Here is a 23,538-nt window from a genome sequence, read left to right as displayed (position 1 = left end):
GAGCTAGCAGTCCTGAAGTTGTACGTTGAATCCATTCAGCTCCTTAAGCAAATGTTTGGGGTTTTTCCCTGCTTCGGATAATTTTCTGCCAGAACAGCCAACTAAATTGACTCACTGTATGTCTACTTCATTGCTCAACTTGATTCAGGGGAAAAGACCAGGGTACATATCCTGGTAGGAAGAAGATAAGGTAGGACCCTCCCTTGCAGTGGCTACTTGCAAGGTCACTTTAGCTACATCTGATTATGACATCAATTGAATTTGTCTACCTGTGCTTCACCAATAGCTATTGGATCTGATCTAAGACTTACTGTGGCTTCTTTCCAGTTCCTTTCAAAATATTTTTTTTTAAAGCCCAAACAGTTCAGAACCAATCTGTTGCTCCTGACAGTTCAAAGTTTATATGTAAATTATTTCCAGAATTGCAAAAAGTGATATTCCTGTGGAAAAACATGAGTGTTGCACTGAGGTAATGTGCAGGATTGCTGGAATTAGGATTTTGTTTTCAGTTCAGATGCCAACTCAGGTTCTTCTTACACTCTTTCACTAAGAGAATACTGCTTTACTGGAATATGGAGACGAGCTTTAAGCTTTAAGGCTGGAGTAACTATATCAGAGCGCACTTAAAAGTTTTTAGATTGACCATTTTTATTTACTTATAAATTAATTCAGATTAATTTTGCATTATATTTGTCCTTAAGTGCCAGTATGTCACAGATTTTTGCATTGCTGAAAATGGCCTGAGACCACGAAATAAAGTAGGCAGTAGTTTGATTCTCTGGTTCCAGAGAGATGATGTAATTGCTCCTTTCCTCTCTGGAGTACAGACAGTATACCTATTATTTGGAAACGACTAAATGAGAACCTATTCCTACTTTCAGCATCAGTGGACCAATAAATTTGCTAGATATTTGAGAAGAAATGGCAGAACAGCTGATGTTAATGTTTACATTGCCATAGTTTGCTCTCAATATCTGTACTCCATACTTTATCGCAAGTGGCTTTTTCTTCTCACAAAGGAACTGTTTCTGTTCAGCAGATTAAGGTGAATGCATTGTATTAGTTTACATTTTGTACCTTTGATTCTGGAACAAAGTTTCTATGATGAGTATTTAAAAAAGCCCCAAAACATTGGAAGAATCAAGCACATGCACTGTCTCACACTTGGGCTGCATAAAGGACTATACAAGTTAGATATAAACTATCATATTTTTTAAGTCATACTGTTCACTTAGTTGTCAGTTCAGAACACTTTATGTTAATTATAGAAGGTACTTTATTTCTTCACCTCTGAAGTGCTTGTATTAGAAGTTAGCAGTGGTTTAGTTTTTTACTGCCATATTAGAAGGATAAGGAACTCACTGTAAAAATGTATAATGACTTGTTTTAAGAGGACAAAAAATTATTTCTTGTTTACATAAGTATTATCTGCTATACCAGAACTGAATGTAGCTGAACACAGTTTTCTTAACTCTAGGGTATTTTCAATCTTATTTTATGTTTTAGTGTTGATTTAAACCTATGAATGCTACTTTGGTAGTGGTATAAAAATGTGTAAAAAGCCACCCCAAAAATAAAAATCCTAATATAAGATTTCTTTGTGAAATCAGTTTCAGGAAATAGAAGAAACAGTCTTTGAATTGCAGTCAAAACCTAATAGCATATTACAAAGCTCTAAGTATCTACTTAGCATCTTTCATTTAAAGAAATTTGCCACAATGTTATGATATTTTAGCAGGGGCCGAGAACAAACCTTTACTGGGGAGAGAGATAATCGTAGTTTACAGATTACTGGGGTCATGAAGAGTATGGCCTATATATTTAATTTTTTAATGTGGTTGGCATAAGAACAAATATTTCCTCTGATTTCATAATATGCATTGCTGTTAAAAATGTTGACAGTTCTATTTGCAAGTTCTTTCTACGTGCAAGCAAAGAAAGCCTTGAACACGGGAACTAAAAACTTTATTCTGTATTCACAAATAAGGATTAAATAATGCACATCAGAGTCATCTCTTCCTCATCACAACGTTGTTCTCTTGAGTGGGCAGAGATCTGGGTGCACCAGAGAGTGACAGACAGTCTTTTAGAGGATGTAGCAAATCTGTAATTACCAAACTTGCCTCTGACCCGCAGAGAGGACACAGGGGGACTTGAAACTGCTCAAGTCTTGCTACTATCAGCTCCACTGGTGCTTTTTAGCCAGGTCTTATTTGCCAGAATTAAGTTTATGCACTCTGCTTGTGGATAGAAATGATAACCTACAGTCATCAACTGTGTAAAAATGGATATTAGAGATTATTATGGACTAATTTAAGTGCACATACAAGGCAAAAGAGGATGGTGTCACATTTCATGTTAGGAGAAGCTTGGTAAATCCCAGCTGCTTTGTCAAGTTCATGAACTAGGTTTCAGTAATATGAAACGTGGATTTTTCTTTTGAATTTTTTTGCCCTTGAAACTTTTGCCTTTATTTATTTTTCCAAATTAACATTTGAGTGAGTCCTTCCTAAACTTACAAGAGTAAACCAGAAGAATCAATATGTCACAAACTTCTGTTTAAGTGTGGCAAACAGCAGCGGTGGGAGGGCAGTGCCTGTTGAGCAATGGAACACCTTGTAGTAGTCTAGATTTAATGATACAGCAAGGCACAGCTGTGGGGAAGAACTTTTGGTAAACCACCTGATGTAAGTACAGAAAGCAGACAAGTAGCAGGGCACTTGAGTTCAGTGGTCTGTCAGGCCTTCTACAACCGAAAAAGTTTTTGTAGGTGGTGAAAAACTAACTACAAATCTTAGCTGTAAACCTGTACTGTCATTTCCATGTTTTATGTGTGTGTCTTAGAGCTGGATGCTAACAAACTGCATTGTGTAGTGTATAATAGCACGATCTGAATGAAGGGTAGAAGTAATGTATGGAGTCTTAGTGTCATTCCTGTACCTATAATTTTTAAAGAAGGAATGCTAACAAAGAAATAAGTCTACTAGCTCTGTCAAACTTCTGAATATAGTGGTAGCAGATGAACATACATAATCTTGTTTAAAAAACCCCCTAAGATTTGTGCACTTGCACTTTCTGTACATGTGCTTATCTGTCAACAAATCTGACCATCAGGTATAGATCTCAGCTAAATTGTAGATTGATGGAAACAAGCAGCCAGGCAGGGGGACTGTGCTAGAGTCCCTGCAGAGAGATAAGCTGCAGCCTGAAATCGATCGTATGAGGCTCAGTTTCAAAATGTCAATCCAGAGAAAGCAAGGTTTTACCGTTTCTGTGGCGTCTGTTTGACTTGGACACAGCACAGCTCCTGGAGCGGTGGGAACATTCCCATATCGTGCAGTCCTGTCGGGCAAACAGATTATCCACAGGCTTACATAAGATGGTCTAGGTGTACGTCATTTCTTATATTTTCTCCATATAATGCTGCTTCTGTCAAATAAATGTCAAAATCGTGACATTCCTGTAAAAGAACTGTAAGAGAACAGACCAATATAATTATTGGCAAAGAAAGTAGCTTTAACTTTTTAGCTGCTGATTTATTATTCCTACTCCAAAACAGTCTCAAAATTTTCAAGAACTGTTCTAGCAACTCTCTGAAGCTGCTGGCAACTGAAAGCTATCTCTAGGACACCTGGGAGAGAAAATGCAGGGAGGTTTTTCCTAAATCTACTGAAACACATCAAGGGTGAGGAGTTTATGTTGACATAGAAGTATTTTACTCAGTATGAACTTCCTTAAATGAAGATATTTGAAACGTAGAAAGCAAACAGATGAGAATGAATAAACCAGGTTGCCATGCAGTTCTGGCAGACCTGCGGTTACTGTGTCTATTGGCAACCCCTGTCAGGGGTGATAGGAAGATTACTGTTCCACTGAGTTATAGTGGCATTTGTGATCTGGAGCAAAAGCTCTTTATTTCCATGGGGAAGAGCCACAGTTGGGAAAAAAGTTTTGGGTTTTTGGTTTGTTTGTGGTGGTTTGTGGTTGGGTTTTTTTATTTTGTTGGTTTTTTTGTTTTGTTTTGTTTTTTGGTTGGTTTGGTTTTTTGGGGTGGGGGGAGATAGCAATAATATTTTTCAGGAGAGAAATATATTGTCCATGGTTTTGTCTGCAGTCTTGTGCTCAGAATGTGGGAAACCCCTTGAGACTGTGCACTAATTGCTATTTCAAACAATAAACTATCCAGCTATATATTACCAGATAGTTTGTAGATCTTTGAGAAAAGCCTCTGTCCTCATCAAAGATGGCTAGGGTTTTTTTTGATGGGGCCAGGAAAGGAGTGAGAAGAGATCTGTGTAAGCTTGATTTGTAAAAACTATTTGAAATTATTAATTCTGTACTTGACTGAAAATTTACAAAATCCTGAACTCTTCTCATTATGATTAGTTATGCTGGGTTTAGTAGCTTACAGGGTTACAGCCAGGTAAGAGATAGACTGTAATAAGCTATAGAAATTTGATGAGAAAGTTAATTCAGCATTTTAGAGAATGCTGTTGCCTAAAGTTATCTTATTCTGGACTCAGCTTTTATGATACAGTTGTATTTAGTTTTGCCAAAATAATTCCTGGCTTTCTGGACTGGTCAGTTAGCTAACCGACACTTATTTAATAACACACTGTGAGGAATGACAAAGCCACAGTACAGCTAAAAATTGTCTAGATTTTAAACCTAACAAATTTATGCCTCAATAAAATGAATGCTGTATCTGCCCTGAAGACCTACATGTATGCATTGTCAACCGATACCTTGAACAGCCAGACTCCAAAGACATGCCTAAAAAAATCCTTCATTTTTTACACACCATGAATTGCAGAAATCTTAGTGATTTGTTATCTGTACCTTGGAGACTAAGATGTATAAATATATATATGTACATGTTTGTGTGTATAACCCAATGGTGAAGGCCCCATTTATTTCAGATGAAATAAGGGTAATGCTCTGAATCTCCTAAATACCATGTCTGTACTTTCACTGGTAGGATGATTGAGAGGTAAGAGCTCTCTTCCAAACTCCTTATTCTTTTACAAGAATTCTCAAATTCAACAACAGAACCATTGAAAAACATTTTTTAATGCTTTATGGACTTTTGGTTATGCCAGTGTAAGCCATTTGGCTGAATTGGAGCTCTCCCAGTGTAACAGAATAGAATCTGTCTATAAAGTTACCTTGTTAGTAAAGGAGCCAGGTGGCTTACTGTCAAATGTGATCTTTCTAATGGCATATTCAGTTATGCTGGCTTCTTTTGCTTATATGGTACAATAAATAGCAATACATAATATTTCTCATTTGGAAAGCGATGTCATGCACAGACCCCATTTAAGAAACCTGCATTACTTTTATACTGAAACCTTAAATGAGAGAATTTGCCAGAGATGACAGTGGAGTCCCAAAGCAATTACATCCAAAAGTTTAACATCGTCGTGGTATTGGAAGTGACTGTAGCAAAAGAGGACGAATTTTAAATATCTGTGAGAAACCAGTGCAGTTTATGATTGTCGCTTTGCCGTACTCGGCGTTGGTAAACTCTCTTCGTGCACGTTGAGCCATCTGCAGGAGCACCTTGAACCCTAATAGAGACCGCCTTTCTCTGTCTGAAGGCAGCGATTTGAGCGCGTTAATACCCGTAAGAGCAGGAGAGAGAGCACTTGATTTTATATTGTTGAAGTGACTTTAGGTCCAAACTAGCATTACTTGAGGAGTCGTACATGCACCCTGTGTGTGTGGTGTTATGGAAACACGGCGTTTTCACACAGTGGAGCCCGGAGCGGTTAATTCGACGTATCCGCGGGAGCGCGGTGTTCCCCCCGGGAAATGCGGGCTCCCGACGGACGCGCTCTCTATCCCTGCGGGCGTCGAGGTGTGAGACCTCCCTTCCTTTCCTCCCTCCACCTCTCGTTCGCGGGAGCGCCCTACCTGCGGCGGGGCGGTGCAGGAAGGGGGCGGCGCGGTGGGGCGGCGGTTCCGGGCACGTCGGCGGGCGCTGCGCGTTCCTCGCCCCGGGACCCGCCGCCGCCGCCCCATGGCCGCTCCGCAGGACCCGCTGCCCCCAGGTGAGGACCCGCCGCGGGGAGCCGGGCGGGCGGGGAGTGCACCGAGGGGCGGCGGCGGCGGCTCCCGGGGCCCCCACGGGTCCGGGACAGGCGCTGTGCGGGGCGCGGCCCGCCGCGACCACCTGCGGGCTAGGGTGACCCGGGGCCGCGGCTCAGGGGGGCCAGGTGAGGAGCGCAGGCCCGGCTGGGATAAAAAGAGTTTGCTGGTTGCTCCCTTCCCCCTCCGCACACGCTAATTAAGCGTGGTAATAATTTATCATGTGCTCTGCTGATGTGATTTAGTACAACCTGTCTTGTCAAGCCTGCTACAGTGTTTAGCGTGTAAGTTAGTCTGCGCTAGTTAACAGCACGTTAAAAAGACATTTGTAAAAAGACATTTTCTTAGAATCCCAGAGTTTGGGTGGTTAGGAAGTCCACACGTTTTAACTTACACAGCTAATGGAGCAAATGACTTGAGTACCTCATCTGAGGTGTGCCAGCATCACAGTTTTTCCCTACTTATCTGCTCAGACAGGGACAAAATATTGAGTAGTAAACAGTAAACAAAACTGCACAAGTGCTGATGGACTTAGATTTTTCAGAGAGCTGATTATTCTGATACAATTTGCCATATTTCCTCCTCTTAGTAAAATCTGAAATTCAGGTGCTTCTAGTCAAAGAACCATTATCGATTTGAGTTACAGGGTTCATCTTTATTAACAACATTAGTATTAGGGTGATAACTTTGTTTAAGTTGTATGAAGTTGAACTATTAATGTGCGTGCCCAGCCTTGGTGTGAAAGGGGTCTCTTTATGTGCGTGGTTGAACTACCCAGCTATGGTCCACCTTATATGTTTCACTCACTGCTGATAGCGTCAAGGCTGTGTTACAAGGAAAAAACTGTAACGGGGGGGAATTCCATCTGTGCGACATAGTGCTTTGTGAATCCCCTCTGCTTAAAGGTCAAAATGCTGAGGTCAATAAAGCTCACCTTCAGGCTTCCTTCCAATGCGAAGACGAAAAGCAGATACAGAATTGACAAACTGTTCGTGCTGGTAAGTGCACAGCACTGCATCCCCATTGTAGTAGCAGTGTTGAACAGAGAGCAACGGTGGGCATTGGTACAAGTCGGCTGCTCTTCGTGCAGACTGGTTATACTGGATGGGCCCAGGCAGAGCCGTAGCAGCCGCTGGGCAGTGTGCAGGTGCAACAGTGTGCAAGCAGAAATGAACCTTGGAAGCAACCATCAAACCTGGCTTATGACTGTCCGAGACAATTTGCATGTGCTGATTTACGTCCATCTGAGTCAACTCACTTCTGGTTCCCTGTAGAAGTAAATGTAGGCCAGTGGCTGTGTGCTGTCAGTGGGGAGTATGGTGATAGTGATTTTTTTGAGGGATTCCAGGCAATGTTGTTATGAAGCTGTCTGTGAAAGTAACTGTGAAATCAGACAATATGCACTGAATAGTCAGTCAGATGATACCTTCATTTCCTGTTGGCCTTTCAGCATGCAAAACTGTGGATGGTTTACATTTGAGATAAACAGAGAACTTTCCTCCCTGCTGCTTTGTGCACCTGTGCCCAGCTATATGACATGAGCTGCAGAATGTTGTGCGAGATATATGTGGGAAAGAGAGAGGGGACATGGCATTTTAACTGTGTTACTCACAATTAAATATTAAGTCTGGTTTTCAGATTATCTACTTACTATCAGTGGCCAACAAGACCACAGTGAATCATCTGCAGCCCAGTACGTTGAGTCTTTAATCTTAGGTATAAATATTCATAAATATACATACTACTTATAGAAAATGTTGGGACTTGGTTTACTCTGCAACCTAAAAAACATGGAAGTCATTGTTCATCATGAAGAACTGTAAAAAAAGGGAAGAAATTAAGGTATAGGAAAAGAAACAGAGTTTTAAAATATTTTTCAGGATGGATACTAAGCCAGAAAGATGCAGAGCCATAGATTCACGTGAGTGTGTTTCTGACTGAACCTAGAAAGCAGGAGTCAAAGATACCACATGGGACCCCATCACCTCTTGTAGAGACATCCTGGAGTTTGTCCAGTCCTTGTTTCAAATGCCCATATTCTCGGAGCTTCTCTCATTTTTTCAGTGCTTCCCTCTGGATCATAGAAAGTGAGTTACTAGTGCCATAATGTGCCTTGGTCGTATCTTGGAGGTGTAACAGAGGATAGGGGATGAAGCCCTTACCATAGCTACATAGCCAGCAAGGTTCATGGGCATTCTATGGGGTCTGCTTTCATCTACCTCAAGGCTCCTCTTACATTGGTTGCATGCTTTGCCATTGGGTTTGAATGGAAAAACCGGAAGACTAGGGATGCCTGGGCTGGCCTTCTTGCCTAGAGCCTTTGGTTGCCAGTGCCTCATTGTTTTCAGCTTTCCTTTACAATGTGGGCTTCTCTTTTCCCCAGCTTCCTTTTCAGTTCCTCTGCGGCTTTCAACTACAGTTCCCACAAGGAACCTCCATTTTTGGCCCTACTTTTGTGCAATGTCTTATGACAGCTTATTGTATTTTCATTTATCCCGCTGACTATCATCCTCTCTGCATTTGAGTTGGGAAGTTTATGTGGTTCAGTTTGTGCTGACTCTTGCTATCAGGGAAGGCTTTATCCAGATCATTCTGTTAATATCATGTTTCTGGAGCAGGGATTTCATATTTACCAAAAGGGGCATGTGTGACAAGAATATAGGGTTTTGGTAGGTTTTTTTTTTCCTCTTTTGCATATGGCTTCCTAAAGTGCAGTGTGAACAATGCTCATCTGAAATTTCATAATCCCCTGCCTTTTCAAAACATTCGGTGTGTCTCTGTGTAAAGACTGTGCTCAAGCCTTGTCATCTGACCCCTTTGATCACGTGCCACCTGCCTGGACATTGCCTGTGGATTTCCTGTGGGCTCCAGTGCTGAGAAAGGCTCTGCCTGGCATCACAGAGGGGAGCTGGCACCACACTGGACACCCAGGAACTGCTGCTGGTGAGGCTGCCTCACAGAAGCAGGAGGGAGAACAGCTCTGTCCCACTGTTGCCACCTTTTTTATTTTCAATATATTGGACTGTCTTGCATTTTTTACACTTTAGCTTGTTCTGTTGCGTTGAGTAGATTTGTAGCAGTGGGTCCCAAAATAAACAATTATGCTAAATTTGAGTTGGTTAGAATAATGTCTGTGTAACTTCTGTGCTATTTTGGGGTTCAGTGTTTCTATTGTGCATTTTATAGTTAATTTCTTGGACTGTGTTCTAAATGTATTATTTTTTTATATTTGGGAGGAGGTAATCACCAAATATTGATTCCAGTCACCTCTTACTGGTTGCAGCTGAAAACTTTTAATGTGTACTTGTAGTAAGTATGAGGACTTCGAGTGAGAGTGACAAAAATGGAATGAAGATCTTACTACATAATTTAAAATGCTTTTCAGTTTTTGAGAACATTGATACTTATAATCAGAAGACATTTCTCGAAAATATGGCAGGATAATGTTAAATTACAGGAGTGGTTTTCTGAATCCTGACTTCTGTATGAGATTTGTTTTAGATTCTCTGTGCACTTGTGGCCAGTACCTCCCTATTATTTGTCAGTTTAGCCACTGATGCAGAGGGGTTGACATTTCATGATTCACATGCAGGTACTTTGAAGATTTATTTTTTGTATTCTTTTGATGTTCATATAGTTGAAGTTTATTATTCTATTGTATACAAATAATATTTTCCTCAAATATGTTTTTTAATTAGGTTACTACATTCCGCTGTTTGTAATAGTATTAATTTTTGTTGTAGTGGGTGTGTTTCCTGTTTGAATTATTTCTTTGAGGAAAAAATGGAGTGCTGTCACTGGAAGAACAGAACTCAGCTTTTAGAAAATTTACTAGATTTTATTCTTCATTACTGAATTGTTTTGTGATTTTTTTTTTAAACTAAAAATAGTTTTCATGTAAGTCTTTTTTTTGTTAGCTTAGAGTTGGGTTTTGTTGTTGCCTGTAGTTTCTCATCTATGTGCTCTGACATTTTCCAGTTTGTCATGTTTTCTCGTGGAAATGTAATGACATAATGCATGTAATGGCTGCATAGTTGTGCTTTATCTTGGTCAGACAAAGAAGCAAAATATGAATTGGCAGAGAGAAATACTTTGATGATTATATAGTGATAAAGCTTTCTTATTCCAGCAGATCATGCAGCAAAAGAACCAGTGGAGGATACAGATCCAAGCACTCTTTCCTTAACAATGGTATGTGTTCCTGGTCTAATACCGTTCAAATCATTATAGCTCTCTATGGTTATGTAATGCAGAAGTGAGGTAAAAACGTTCAAGGATGCTAACTCTAAATAAGGATTTTGCTTATCTGTATGATTGCATAAACAAATTTTAATTTACTAACTTTGTGCAGTTAAAGTGTAAATAAAAATACCAATCAGTGCATCAGCTGAATTGGATGGTGTCAGCAGAGCTGTCCATGGGATAGCCTCGAGGCTACGATAGTGCCATCTTTATAATTTAAAAAAACCCCAAGAACAGAGAAAAACTGGTGCTGACGTTCTTCTGTCTATATAGTTTGGAGGGATAAGAAAACCCGTCTAGGACCTATAATGTCAATTGTACTAAGCTGTTATTCCTTCCTGTGCCAGATGAGTTGAAGTCGTGGAAAGGTAGTACCAAAGAGCAGTGCCTTTGGCAGGCACGGGTGAACCTAGGGAGGGACCAAACAGAGCCCTCTAGTGCTTACTGGCAGAGGAACATCGCTTAGGACAAGTGTCTTAGGATATCGAGCATGCCAGTCTTATGCTGAGGTAGGAGTATATCTGCTGGGGTAGAAGTAATATGAAATCCTATGAAGTCTTTTAAATGTGGGAATTTATTTTGGTTTTGGTTGGGGGTTTTTTGTTTGGGTTTTTTGGGGATTTTTTTCTTTGTTTGTTTGGTGGTTTTTTTTAGTGTTGCTATGGATTATTTATTCTGGGGGAAAATTTACAGTGCCATGTACCCCAGGGAAGACTATTGTCAAATGCAGTTATGTAAACAGATTGAAATGCGTTAATTTATTTTATGAATGGCAAGTGAGCAAATTATTGCTTTGTCTTGGTGTTTTCTTCCCATTTTGAAGCTTTGCAACAGGGACTCTGCAGGAAACTCTGAAAATTTCACTAGTACTTTAATGCTGAGGCTGCACTGCTATCCATTATTGCAGTATGTTTATTTGCATTTTTGCTTGCAGGTTTTAATAAAAACTATAGACTTCTCTTTGTTTTTGTGGACTGATTAAATTAGATACTGTATTTTGCTAAGGGGATTTTTTTTTTTTAAAGGTGAGGGAAAGTTGCTATGTCTGAGACATGAAATTTCTTTAACACACAACCCCACCATAAAAGATCTTTTAATCCGTTTGCTTGGTTATGAGCTTCTTTAAAAGCCTCACCTACTTTTGCATAAGGGTGAGGATCATAGGGAAGGAGGTAGATTTCAGGCATAATAGTAAGTTATAACATGCCCAGAAATCAGTAGCTATCTCCTTAGACTCAGTAATAATAATTTTCTATTGCATCTTAATTGACTATTTAAGTTTAGAAAAGAAGGGGCAAATATTTCTTTCTTTTTTTTTCCCAATACAATAATTTATCAAAAGCTCCTATCTCCTAAAAAAGCGTTTTAAATCATCTCTGTTCCTCCTGGCATGCATTACCTTTTCAAGATTACCTTGCTACTTAAGTGCAAAATTTCTTTTACAATCTCTGCTATTTCACTAGAAAGTAATACATTTAAAAATACTGTAGCAAGACAGCAATCTCTATTACTTTTGCATGTGCTAATCAAAATTGCTAGTAGCATCTCAGTTACCACCTAAGAAGTGTTACTGTATCTGATGGTGAACAGATCAACTAGTAGCAACTTAAGTGATGCAACTATAATTACACAATTTTATATAGTCTTTCTCCAGCACAATTACATTCGAAATAACAAGTGTCTGTGTTTCTTGCCTTTTTGGGACAGACTGAAAAATATCCTGTCCAAGACACAGGAGTACCTAAAGGTAAGTATTGTGAATTCTGTCTATTCAGGTGTCATAGATATGTGTTGTTACATGCAATAAAACCGGTGGTGCTATCCAAAAAACGAAACACATACTTTTTCCTAGATGTGTGTTTTAAATGTAATGTTCTCTTCTGTATTTTTAAGGTCAGTTTGGTGTGTATATCTTAACTTCTGAAATATCCTTCCAAAGTTTAGTTTTGATCTAAAAGTCAGTCTAAAACTACCGTCAGAAGATCTGGGTTCTCAGTCTGGAAGGAAAATACATCGAAGAACAGTGTTCAGACAACAGATGGTAGAGACATCATTATGTTAGAAGGTGGCTTTGAAGAGGTTACCAGTGCTTTCAGGTTGGCAGAAATAATAAATCAAGAAATACCCTTCAGGTCTTTTGCTTCTGATTGCATTCTCAGCTTTATAACCAATCAACTCTTTGTGCTGTCCTTTACCTTCAGCAGATGTTAATACCATCTACTTGGGACCCTACTATTAGGTCAGCTCTTCACAGGTTGTTGCCTCTCCTCACTGAAAATGCAGAGAGGGAGTGCAGGTTCTGTATTGCACTGAAGTAAATAACATGGATTACACAGTGTGAATATCCCCTTTATGGTTTCCTTGACATGTGGGGTGTTTTTTTTGTCATTCCAGGCTTCACCACTGGGCTTTGTCCAGGGAATGCACGGGCAGGGGCTCAGTTGAGAAGCCCTCTGCAGACAGTGTGTCTCTGTCCTGTGTTGCACAGCAGGTCTGCAACGGGACAGACACAGAAAACTAGACAGGAGCTAGTCACAATGGAAACTTTTGTTGAGGAGTGTGAGCAGCATACGACTGGGTTTAGAGAAAGGTCGGAGGTTATTTTGGGGACTTAAGGAAGCCAGCTAGAGGAAATGAGCATCTTTTCAGAAGTGCTGCTCAGTAGGGAAATATAACACAGGATGAAGACTTTGAAATCATAAACTACTTTCTCCTTATTTGCAACAGGTGGTTTGGTCATTCAAAATTGTTTTTAGCACTAAAGCAATTACACTGTAGCATTCTTTTCCATGTCCTGTTTTTTATTTCACCCAGGACATTAGGTTCTCCTCAAAATTAATTAGATAATTCCTAAATTTTAAATTTGTCAAAGCTGTTTGAAATCTGAAATTGCATGTTTTAAATGCATTTAATTTAAAAAAGAAAGTTAAGACATAAGTAGAAATGTCATCATGAAAGGAAGTGAACACAGTTTATGTTTAGTTTTAGTTTCGGCTTCCTCTTGCTACGTGTAAGAAGATGGAAATACTAATATAAAAATATAGCTTGACATTCCCCCTTTGTAGTTGAAAGTGCTACAAATTCCTCTTAATATTCCATTCATTTCCATGATTTCAATTTTTTTTTTCTGAGAATGACTTTTCATAACTATTTCTATAAAAATACAGACTTAGAAATATGAACCTGTGAGATAAAAGGTATAACAGATGTGTAGGTCTGATTCTGAGTAACACACATTATGTTTTCTTCAGATGTAATGTTTGATCAGACAGTACATTGGGAGAGTGGCTGTCTGTTGCTTTTAGAGCTCAATTAATTAATGGGCCATTTTGAGTCCATAATTTATTAAAGTTCTTGGCACCCTCTACTGATTATGAAATAAAGGGGAGATATGAGAACTTTTTATCTTGCAGGGATAGTCTTAATGCTTATCATGATTTGATTATAATTCTACCTTCACTCAAATATAGAGCAAATTTCACATGTACTGTTTCCACAAATTTGATGCCCATGCTCTTCATATTCAGACTTTTTTTTTTTCATTTTGGTTTTTTGTCATTGTTTCTGGGCCTACAGTAATAAAGAATAACAATAATCCTTACTAAACATTGACCCTGCTAGGGGTGAAATACTATTTGGCTTTAAATTTCAACAGTCTTATAAATCCAGAAAAAGAGGAAAATAATGATTTTGGGGTTTTTTCTTGCAAGTGTAAGGATGAGTTCTTTGATTCAGATAAATTTATCGAGATAAGGAAATATGTCTTCTTTCTGTTATCTGATGATTCATAAAGCTAATAGATGTTCTTTAATGAGATCTTACCACTAGGCAAACAGCAAATGGAAATGTACCAGCACTACAAAGGTAGTCAGCACCATGGAGCATTCCTTTGTGTAAAAACATGTGGAATATAACTTCTTTTAAACTTGTGTTAATGGTTGGTCAGCATCTGACCCAGGGGAATGATGGAAATGGTTTGATAAGGAGGACCTTATTAATCATGCTGAGTGGAATTTGTCTGTTTGCACAAGATTCACAAAGGGTTTATGTATCCCTTCTATCCCATTTTGAGGGCTGAAGTGATGCGTGAAAGGTTAATAGAGATTGTGCTGTAATGGGGAATGCCGTGCTTTTCAGTGGAGTCCCAGGGCAGTTGATAAACACGCTTTGAAATGGATTATTTCAGTGCTTCAGAAATAAGTAGGACGAGCCCAGTTCACAAAGGGGCAGAATAAAAAGTAATTATTTATACGGTATATATTTCAACAACTATCATTGTGTGATGAGAAAAGCAAAACAAAAACTACAGTGTCTTGTGATAATCATCCTCAGCCTACGTTGATGTATTGATCCTGTAGTCAGCTTTCTGAAAGAAGAACGTGACTCTTGCTTTAAAAGTAGTGTGGTGTTTGTTTAGAAAACAACTGCTACTCTAATAGCTAGTCTCTGCAAGGATTATATTTCTTTGCACAGTCATGCTCTGCATTATTGTTACAATCTCTGCTGATTTAATATTTTCGTCTTTTAATCTAGCAATTTCCAGTGCTTGATCATGATATGGAGTTAAATTTTGTGTGTTAGACACCTATAATTTATGTTTGATAGTCTTACTATTTAAATTTGTATTTGAGCGGAAGACCAGTGTTTCACACTCTTTGTTTTAGATGAAGAATACCTTACAGATCAAGTTACGTTGGAAATTGCATCTGTGAACATCAAGACCCTTACACCAGATTCTGGCCTAATCCAACAGGTAAGAAAAATGATACTTGACTGTGAAATAAGTTATTGCTCTTAGATTAAGTATTTTGACAAATAAATATATTTTCAGATTATATCTGGAGAGCACAGAATTACTCAGTAAAAGAGACCAGAAATAGGCTCTCTTTCCAAGAGTTCAATGAAGTGAGTTTTTGTGGAGAAAAGCAGAAAGGTTATTTTATCATTAACATATCCTTTTTAGTTTAAATAGGTTTTGATTAGTGTGTAGATGCTCTGAAGAAGAGACAGCAAATAGTTAAGGCTTTGTCATGCATGCTGTCCCTCTTTCCTGTTGAAAATAGAGCCAGGGCAGAGAATAAGTGAAGAAGTAAGGAATCCTAGGTTTTGCCCTTAGGGAGGCATTTGACCATTTTGCTTTGATTTTGGGACACTGCTCTTCCCATAGTTGAAACACTCTCCATTATTTGTGACATCTTACATTGCCATAGAATGGACAATACTGAGTGACTCCCATGCTCCATGGTTATCATATTTCAAGTGAATGTTATTTGCTGAATTTCAAATTGATTCTCTTTGGGTTGAGCAGAAAACTTGGAGAAGAGAAATGAATGAGCATTTTCCAGCGAGACGAAGAATTAAAAGGAGTTCCTTATGCCAGAGTCCCAGCTGAATTTCATCAGAAACAAACATTGGTTTGGTATGCATTTCACAGATGATGGAGGTAACGGTTCATTCCCATCATCAAGAAGACAGCATTTATTGACAGCTTAGAATCACTATAAAGATAATTCAGTGTATCAGGGTGTTAATGATTCCACAGAGCTGGAAAACTTTCTGCTTACCTTCAGACTGTGCTTAAGTTTATGGCTTTGATTAGGTCCATAGAGATTGAGGATCTTCACTGTGGGCTTAAAAATGCCCACATGGGCAGTAACACTACATTGTCTTATTGCAATTACATTACAAGAAAATTATCTTGAATAAACCCGAGTGCATCTGACTTGATAAAAGTGGATAATGACTGATTGGTAAAAATATGAATTTTGAAAACAGATGTATGGCACAGGTAAGTATCCCTGCTTTACATTGTACATTTTGCCATACTGCCCACTCTTGTTAATTTTTTTATCACAAGACGTGTAGAATGACATAAAGGCATTTAGGCATCAGCTTTCACAATACAGTTTGAACTTTCATGAGTTCATAAAGTCCAGGAAATGTTACTGAAGGTCAGGATAGCAACAAAGTGAACAGCATCTGCTTTTTTTTTTTTTTTATAATTTGCTTATTTGTGTCTTTTGAAGTAGATCTCTGGGGAGGCTGAGCTGTTCTGGGAAGTTCATCTTTCTCCCAGTGGGCTATCCTTCTGGGAGTTTGCTCCTCAGGACTCAGTAATAATATTCTGCTTTTTAAAGGAATTTGTGGGGGTGGAGACAATGACTATAATCAGGATCTTTATATTTAGTTTTTCTTAAACTTTGAGTGCTCACTTGTTGCCATGAAGGCCAACTTTAAGTTAAAAAGCATTGTCCAGGTAAAGCTGTCATGGAGCCAGTGGAAAAGTAAACTAGTAGAAGATAATGGCAATGCTTATCCTGTTGCAATTGGCAAGTGCAGTGTTAGATCTCTCTTCGGCAGAGAGCAGACATTTTGATGTTGCATGTGTGATCTTGCCGTTTTCAAGGAATAAAGAAATGCTGAAAATAGTATGCAAATTTTTCCTTTGTGAACATATGCAAGTTCACCAAAACAAATGGAAGTGCCTATATTCTATTTTTAATGGATTTCTTAGTAAAGAGGGTGTAGCAGGTAGGAATAGAGTATCTTATTACACTGTATTTTTACCCATACAATGACTTGTGTTTGCATGCACAACTTGCAAAATGTTAAGAAGCCTGCTGTGATAGTTGTGGAAGAATGACGCAATACAAAAAAATCAACAATACTTTGCTGCAGCTATCTAAGGGGGAAATCCCCTTCTGCTTTCATCTTTAAATCCTCACCAGAGGAAAGCTATTTCACCTGGCTCCACACCCGCATAGTTAAAATAAGGGGAGCTGCAGTTTCCCGCAGTTCTACGATCAAGGGCTGTCTTCCAGTTTTTAGATGTTGCTAAGTAGTTGAATTTTAACGTTACAACGTGTGTTACAGTCTTAAGTTGCTAAGAAATTTCATTATGTTTAATTAGCAAGTGAAAAACCACTGGGGGAATGTTTACTTCTAACAGGGGGAGGGTTAGATCTGAGCCAGCAGAAATGTTCAAATCAACATGTTGCCTAAAAAAGCTTCCTATGTATGTAAAAAAGTTTGTAAAAAAAGCTCCCCCGCTTTTCCTGGATCAATGAAACAATCCCTCACTACTGCATTCAACAGGCAAAATCCTTGTTTTTTTCTCATTACAAAACATTTAAAAATTTAGTCAGACCATATAAATTGTTGAACAGCTGTTGAGGATTAAGAACAAATTATTCAAAAGATATAATGCTATAGCATATCATTAATTAAGATGACACTGTTCAGTGAATACAACCAACAGGGTAGTTCTGTGAGCCAAAGCATGGAAATCCTGTCTGAGAAGACTGCAGATTGTCAGGAATTCCTCAAAACATTATATATTCCCTGTCTGACTTTAAAAGAATCCCGAGCTACTTGTAAGTAATCTCTTGCCAGTTGCAAATTAGCCAAATAGCTATTCTGGTATCAAGTACATTGTTTTATTTTGATTTATATTTGTTTTCTGCTTTGTAGCCAGAAGACAAAGACAAGCAAAACCATACCGACGAATCACTTTCAGGTAACGTGTCAGCTTTCTTGCTCTACGTATTTTATTCATAGATTTTCTTTGAAAGTACTTTATTAAAAACTGCCCTTTGTCATAACCAAGAACTGCCTGGGTAACCAGTATTAGTGGACCTCATTTCATGACCTGTGTCATTTACGGCTTCCCCTGTGTTCTGAGAGGTTGGTGATCAACAATGCAGACCATACAAAATGTGTAACTTGGGCTTTTCAAATGTATGTAGTACATATGCTTTTAGAAGTGATCTGTAAATAGCTGTTGGGAGAGAGCAAGAGCTGGCAGTAGGCTGTGGGAGCTTATCCCATTACTGTATGAGCTGTGCTGTGGGAGGGGTGTGTATGTGTATGACATACAGTTCTCTCAGTCTAACAGTGAGAAACTGAGAGTTTTCTATTAGTAAAAGAAGCTTGTCCTATCATGTAGCATCAGGATCATGCAATTAGTTGGGTAGGTCAGTCATTTGCTTGTCAGTGTCTAACATGGGGCATCTCAGAAAAGCAGGATTCTTTATGATGCTTTTGTTAGTCTTGCAGATGGTATAGCACAAGAAGCAGGTTGGTTTAGTTTTGTTTACTTATAACTGTGCCCTTTTACAGGGGTGTTTTCTTTACCTCTTCTTCCCTGCTTTTATTGGAGGATAAAATTTAGTCTGGAATCCCTGCCAGAGTAAATAAGATGACGTTCAGATAGGGTGCTCTCCTGCCCTTTTTGCTCAGCTAGAACTTTGATTGGATTATACTCATTTTGCCTTGTTTGCATAAGTAAATGTTGGTATGAGGCAAGAAAATTTTGTCTCACTTCAGCAAGAGCTTAGGGTGCACAAGAAGAACAGAAGAATTAACATACATATTTCTCTAGAGAACAGCTGTAAGGCCTGTGGAATACCTGTGAGCAAACGTGTCACCAGAACATGTTTACCCTTAACAGGGAATCTGAGCATTTGTATGAAGTTATGTGTCTGCAGCACTGTTGTTGCTGCGTGTCCTAACTTGTTGAAAACTTCAGAAGTTGTCTTTGGCCTGCTAAAAAAGCAACCTGATGAGCAGTCTTACAAAAATAACAATAGCCTGTTCTTTCCTTAAAAACAAAATACAAAGTGCATGCAGACACTGCATTCAGCTCACTATTTGATGGTCTTTCTGGGCTTTTCACGCCATCTGACAAAAATTACTGCAAATAAATTAATAATAATTTTTAAAAAAAAAGCCACAAAACCCCACAAACAAACCACCTTAGCAGATGCTGTTGTCTGTATGAGTAGGTGACACTAAGTACCAGATTTGTCCTTTGCCAGAGATACAGTTCAGGCTTCTGATCCAGTACTTGTAAATTGTGTGTCACTGTTTTCTGTTGTTCTTAATCAATGTTTTGATTAATTGCAGCCCCTTTTTGAAAAAGTCTCATCCCAAGTAGGACTAGTTACTTCCCTGTTTAAAGCTGTACAGTGAGGCTGGAGTACAGAAGCTTTAGAAAATGCTTCTAGAATGTGTCCATTTGGAGAGATCAAATTCTCCCTGCTTTCAAAAAGGAGCAGGGAGAATTAATGTCATATCTACAGCCAAAATGCTGATTCCATCTCCTACATCACTGCAGTGTTAAAGGTTTTGGTATTAGTGTTTAACTAGAAGTATGACTAGCACTGGTTTCCACATGCTTTTATGGGCTATAAATATATACATATTTGGTCTGACAACACCACATTGTTCACAGCGCTGCAGAGATACTGAATGTTGTGCGTAGGAGACCTCTAAATGATGATTTTTGGTATTTGATGCAGATTTTAGAACATATCACCACCTCCTTCCAGCAACTTGATATTTTTATTTTTATCACACATTGAAGAGTATGCACTTTATTCCTCTCCATAATGCACATTTCAAATGGGCTTCCTTGGTAGAATAGGGACAGCTTTTATTGTAAGAGCCCTTACAAAGCAAAGGAATGTTTAGCACTTTTTCATTGTGCTAAAGTACTAGGTGTTTGAAACTGTCAGCAGAGATTCTTGTGGGGCACGTATTTCATGTTGCTGTGAAGGCAGCAGATCAGAAATGCAAAACCTTTTCCTTTATCCTACAACACATGTATGCATGATGCATGAAATGCATGATGCATGAAATGCATGATGCATGAAATGCATGCATAATGCTGTTGGTGATGTAGGCAGGGGTTATGGCAAATTCAAGGAAGCAACATAGTTCCAAAAACACAAAAGTGGAATATCCTAGCCCACACACTGCATTGAATCCCATGTCTTTTCTATGAAAGTATAAATATGGTGCTTTCAAAATTACTGTCCTTTTGATTAAAGCCACTGAGCATAGCGAAGAGAGAAGTTTTAGAAAGTTAATGTCATGAGTTCTTCTAAAGGAAAGGCATTGCATGTCACTGTTCTGACTTCTTCAGAAGTGATTCACAGGAACATAAAACTCTTCAACCGTTTATGCTTTTAACTTTTAGCTCCCGGTGAAACCACAGCAATAGATCCTAACTTCTCCCCATGTAATGGTTTTCACTGCAGATCTCAAGAAAACCTGCAAGGAAAATGTCACCTGCTCCTTGTGCTTATTCCGTGCACCAACCATCAGTGACATGCTCAATGATGAGGACTTGTTGTACACAGTGAGGCTAAAGCTGGATCCTTGCCACCCAACAGTGAAAAACTGGAGAAATTTAGCAAGCAAATGGGGAATGACTTATGATGAATTGTGTTTCCTTGAACAAAAGCCCCAGAGTCCCACCTTGGAGTTCTTGCTACGGAATAGTGACCGGACTGTGGAGCAGCTGATTGATCTCTGTAAATTTTATAAGAGAATTGATGTTGTGAAAGTGCTGCTGAAATGGGTGGAGGAGGAATGGCCCAAGAGAGGGAACAGAACTTACCAGAATGACTTCTAGGTCAAAGAAAGTTGTTAGTCTGTACATGTTAAATGCTGGGACTAGCTGCCACTAATACATTGGAAGTTTCCCTTGCAAGAGAGAGAAAGCCTGTACTGACAGTTTGTATACTGTGTAAGCCTTTTCTGCTGTATACACATATGAATGATCTGTACCCTCAGGGTTGCAAAGATAATCTTCCAAAAGGGGGTGGAATCATCCAGGTTATGTTCTTGAGCCTACAGATTCCTTCAGCTTCTTTGCTGCTGTTGGTAGGCTTCCTAAGCAGAAGAGGAATGAAAAAGCCAGACTGCTGGTTTTACTACAGCAGTTGTGAACCATGTCAGCTGTGTTCTGTTGCTATTGGGAAAGCCACAATTAGAAGGCAAGTCTCTTGGCCTTACTGGCAACCCTTCCACAGTTTTGTCTCTTCTACCTAGTAGAAGATGAGGTGTATTTTTTTTCATTTTTTGTTTTTTTAAGCTTTGTGACGCTGTTTTTGGCACAGGAACACCTCAGCGTTCCAAGCAGCAATTTGGATTTGCATGTTACAATTAATTCAATGTTTCAACATCACATTCGAGCAAGTTAAGCTTTAAGTCTCTTTTATAAACAAGAATATATTTGCCTTATGAAGAAATCATGCAATTCAGAGAGACTTTCCAACCCATAATCTCTAGGGGGTCAAAAAAAACTAATTAAAATGCTCTGTACTTAAAATTATTTTCCAAAGTTTTGAAGACAGTGTATACTCTGAGTGCAGGTATCAAATGCCTCTCACTTTCCAGTGTGAGAGGCTGTGTAAGCCTTATCACTCACAGGGTATCGTTAGTATTGACTATAACTTCCCTTTTCACAGGCTGTGGTTTTCTTCACAGTCCTGTGGGTTGACCTGCTTTCTGCCCCACACCAAGGTAGTTGCACACCTGTGTGAAACTAGCACTGTGTATTGATTAGAGCCGCTCTAATGGAAAATTACCAGGTGAATTCACCTACAGTCCAGGTGGATGGTTATTGAAGCACAAGTGGTTTAGACTGATGTTTTTCAAAGGATTTTGATACTCTGAATTACACTGTTTACAATGTAAGTATTTCAGAAATTGGTCTTTTTCCTACCATTCTTCTGACATCTCAGACAATACTAGTATGTACATAGGTGTATATACCAAAGCACTGGTGAATAGTATGTCAAGACATGGGGTAAAACTAGAATGGGTTGCAGGTTGATACGCTGTTTACTTTTCTCTAGTAGAAATAATAAGAATTAGTAGCAAAGCTGAGGGAAGTCTAATGCTGTATACTGACTTTCTTATTGTAAGAGAATGAAAAAGAACCTCTAGTAATACTTTACTATAGATGCTGAGTGATATGGTTACAGAGGGGCTGGAAGTAAAGATGAACATTTTCAGTGTCAGGCACTAGTTCTGGGGTGGCATAAATTAAGTTTATTTTAGTGACTTCAAGAAGCTGAAAATCTTGTTTCAAGGTGAAAAGAGTGACCTAAATTTGAGGTCTGAATTTTTTATTTTTTTAGAAAAGACTGCAATTTTTAATAACTTTTTTTAATGATTCCTCAAAAAAGCTGCAACTGTTTAGAACTCTTTAGTTTTCTATCTGTATTTTAAGGAGGAAGTTGTACTGCTGTATCTTGTTGGGGCTGCAGTTCAGATATTTTGCATTCCTCTTCCAGGTACTGGGGTTTCCTGATAGATGTCTGTCAACTCTAACTTTTGCAAATAATCTTCTATCCTAAGTTAATGCTCCAGATTCAGCTTTGAGGACTATTGTTGTGGGTGGGCTCTTTGCTATTTTTAGTTCCTACAGAGGTATCTACTGCCTACGTGCAAACAGCTCATAATGCAGCTTGTCCAACAAAATCCCCATACCCTGGGCCAACTGCATGCATGATTTAGGATTGTATGTCTGTGTGTTAAGTTTTTCTTCTTAGTGATGAGTGCTGGCATGTATGCCAAAGGTTCTTCCCTCCCATAACTTACCACAGCTATATGTGCGTGGTATTATAATATGCTTTGCTTTGGTAGATCCAGTCCAGCAAGGAGCTGGAACCCTCACCTAAGACTCAGAATGGGAATACAAAATGATGCAGCAGCATTCCTGAATCAATGTGTTCAACTGAAATCTACCCCTCTTCCCATTTCCTGGCTAAAACTTGTAAAATTTTTAAGAAACGGTGATGTCTTCTGGAGATGAGTTCTGACCCCTCAAAGCTCTTGAAAACTCAATGTCAGCTGCAAGGATTCATGTCTAATAGAAATAAAGCTGCTTCTGAGAGTACATTTGTGGATTCTGCGTAAATTCAGCTCTGAAGGTTGAAAATATTAGCTTTAAACTTCACCACACACTGGATTATTTGTTAGTATACTTGAAATACTTTTCTTCCTCTTTGTATGTCGTAAATGGAGATGTACACACTTTTTTTTTTAGTTTTATATCTTTTTACAAGATATTGGGTCTGAGTGTTCAGTTTATTCTTATATCTTCTGTTATAATGTATACTATTTTTAAAGAAATATAGATTGTCAATGTTTTACTTTATTGTTTTTGTTTTTATTACAGCTAGGAACACAGCTGTTTTCTTTCTCACCAGTCACCTTGGAACCACTGAACTATCAACTAGTTGTGGGGTGTAAAAAGCATCTTATATATGAAATTCATGACTCCTTAAAGCACTTATGTTTGCAACAGGTACTGCTGTTCAAGAAAGGAAGATGCATTTTTTAATCTATTCCATATGAAAAATAAGTTAATTTTGGTAAGATGATAAAAAGAGAGGTTTATCTAGACATTTGCAG

The 23,538-nt window shown here is 38.7% G+C and overlaps 1 protein-coding gene across 5 annotated transcripts; it reads left to right on the top strand.

Moving 5' to 3' along the window:
* Window positions 1–171: 171 nt before the first annotated feature.
* On the top strand, window positions 172–23,281 carry EDARADD (EDAR associated death domain). 5 transcript variants are annotated; one of them, XM_032683338.1, is made up of 6 exons: window positions 172–190; window positions 10,220–10,278; window positions 12,037–12,076; window positions 14,994–15,082; window positions 17,800–17,845; window positions 20,370–23,281. In XM_032683338.1, the coding sequence occupies exons 2-6, from the start codon at window positions 10,276–10,278 to the stop codon at window positions 20,744–20,746; spliced, it is 555 nt and encodes a 184-aa protein (XP_032539229.1). In that variant the 5' UTR covers window positions 172–190; window positions 10,220–10,275; the 3' UTR covers window positions 20,747–23,281. The 5 variants fall into 5 exon arrangements, with proteins under 5 accessions (XP_032539229.1, XP_032539227.1, XP_032539228.1 ...); XM_032683336.1 differs by lacking the exon at window positions 172–190 and adding an exon at window positions 5,963–6,050; XM_032683337.1 differs by lacking the exon at window positions 172–190 and adding an exon at window positions 5,980–6,050 and having other exon boundaries at window positions 10,217–10,278; window positions 15,012–15,082.
* The last annotated feature ends 257 nt before the right edge of the window (window positions 23,282–23,538 follow it).

Source organism: Chiroxiphia lanceolata, chromosome 3 (genome assembly GCF_009829145.1).
Source record: "Chiroxiphia lanceolata isolate bChiLan1 chromosome 3, bChiLan1.pri, whole genome shotgun sequence".
In the NCBI taxonomy this organism is placed as follows: Eukaryota; Metazoa; Chordata; class Aves; order Passeriformes; family Pipridae; genus Chiroxiphia; species Chiroxiphia lanceolata.
Note: the sequence above shows the minus strand (reverse complement) of the source record. Positions and strands in the feature narration are given on the sequence as shown.

Excerpts from the sequence above, each read along its gene's own strand:
- EDARADD (XM_032683335.1), top strand. The coding sequence starts at position 6,020 with ATGGCCGCTCCGCAGGACCCGCTGCCCCCAG. Across the intron at positions 15,083-17,799 it reads ATTCTGGCCTAATCCAACAG|CCAGAAGACAAAGACAAGCA; the intron begins GTAAGAAAAATG and ends TCTGCTTTGTAG. Across the intron at positions 17,846-20,369 it reads TACCGACGAATCACTTTCAG|ATCTCAAGAAAACCTGCAAG; the intron begins GTAACGTGTCAG and ends TTTTCACTGCAG.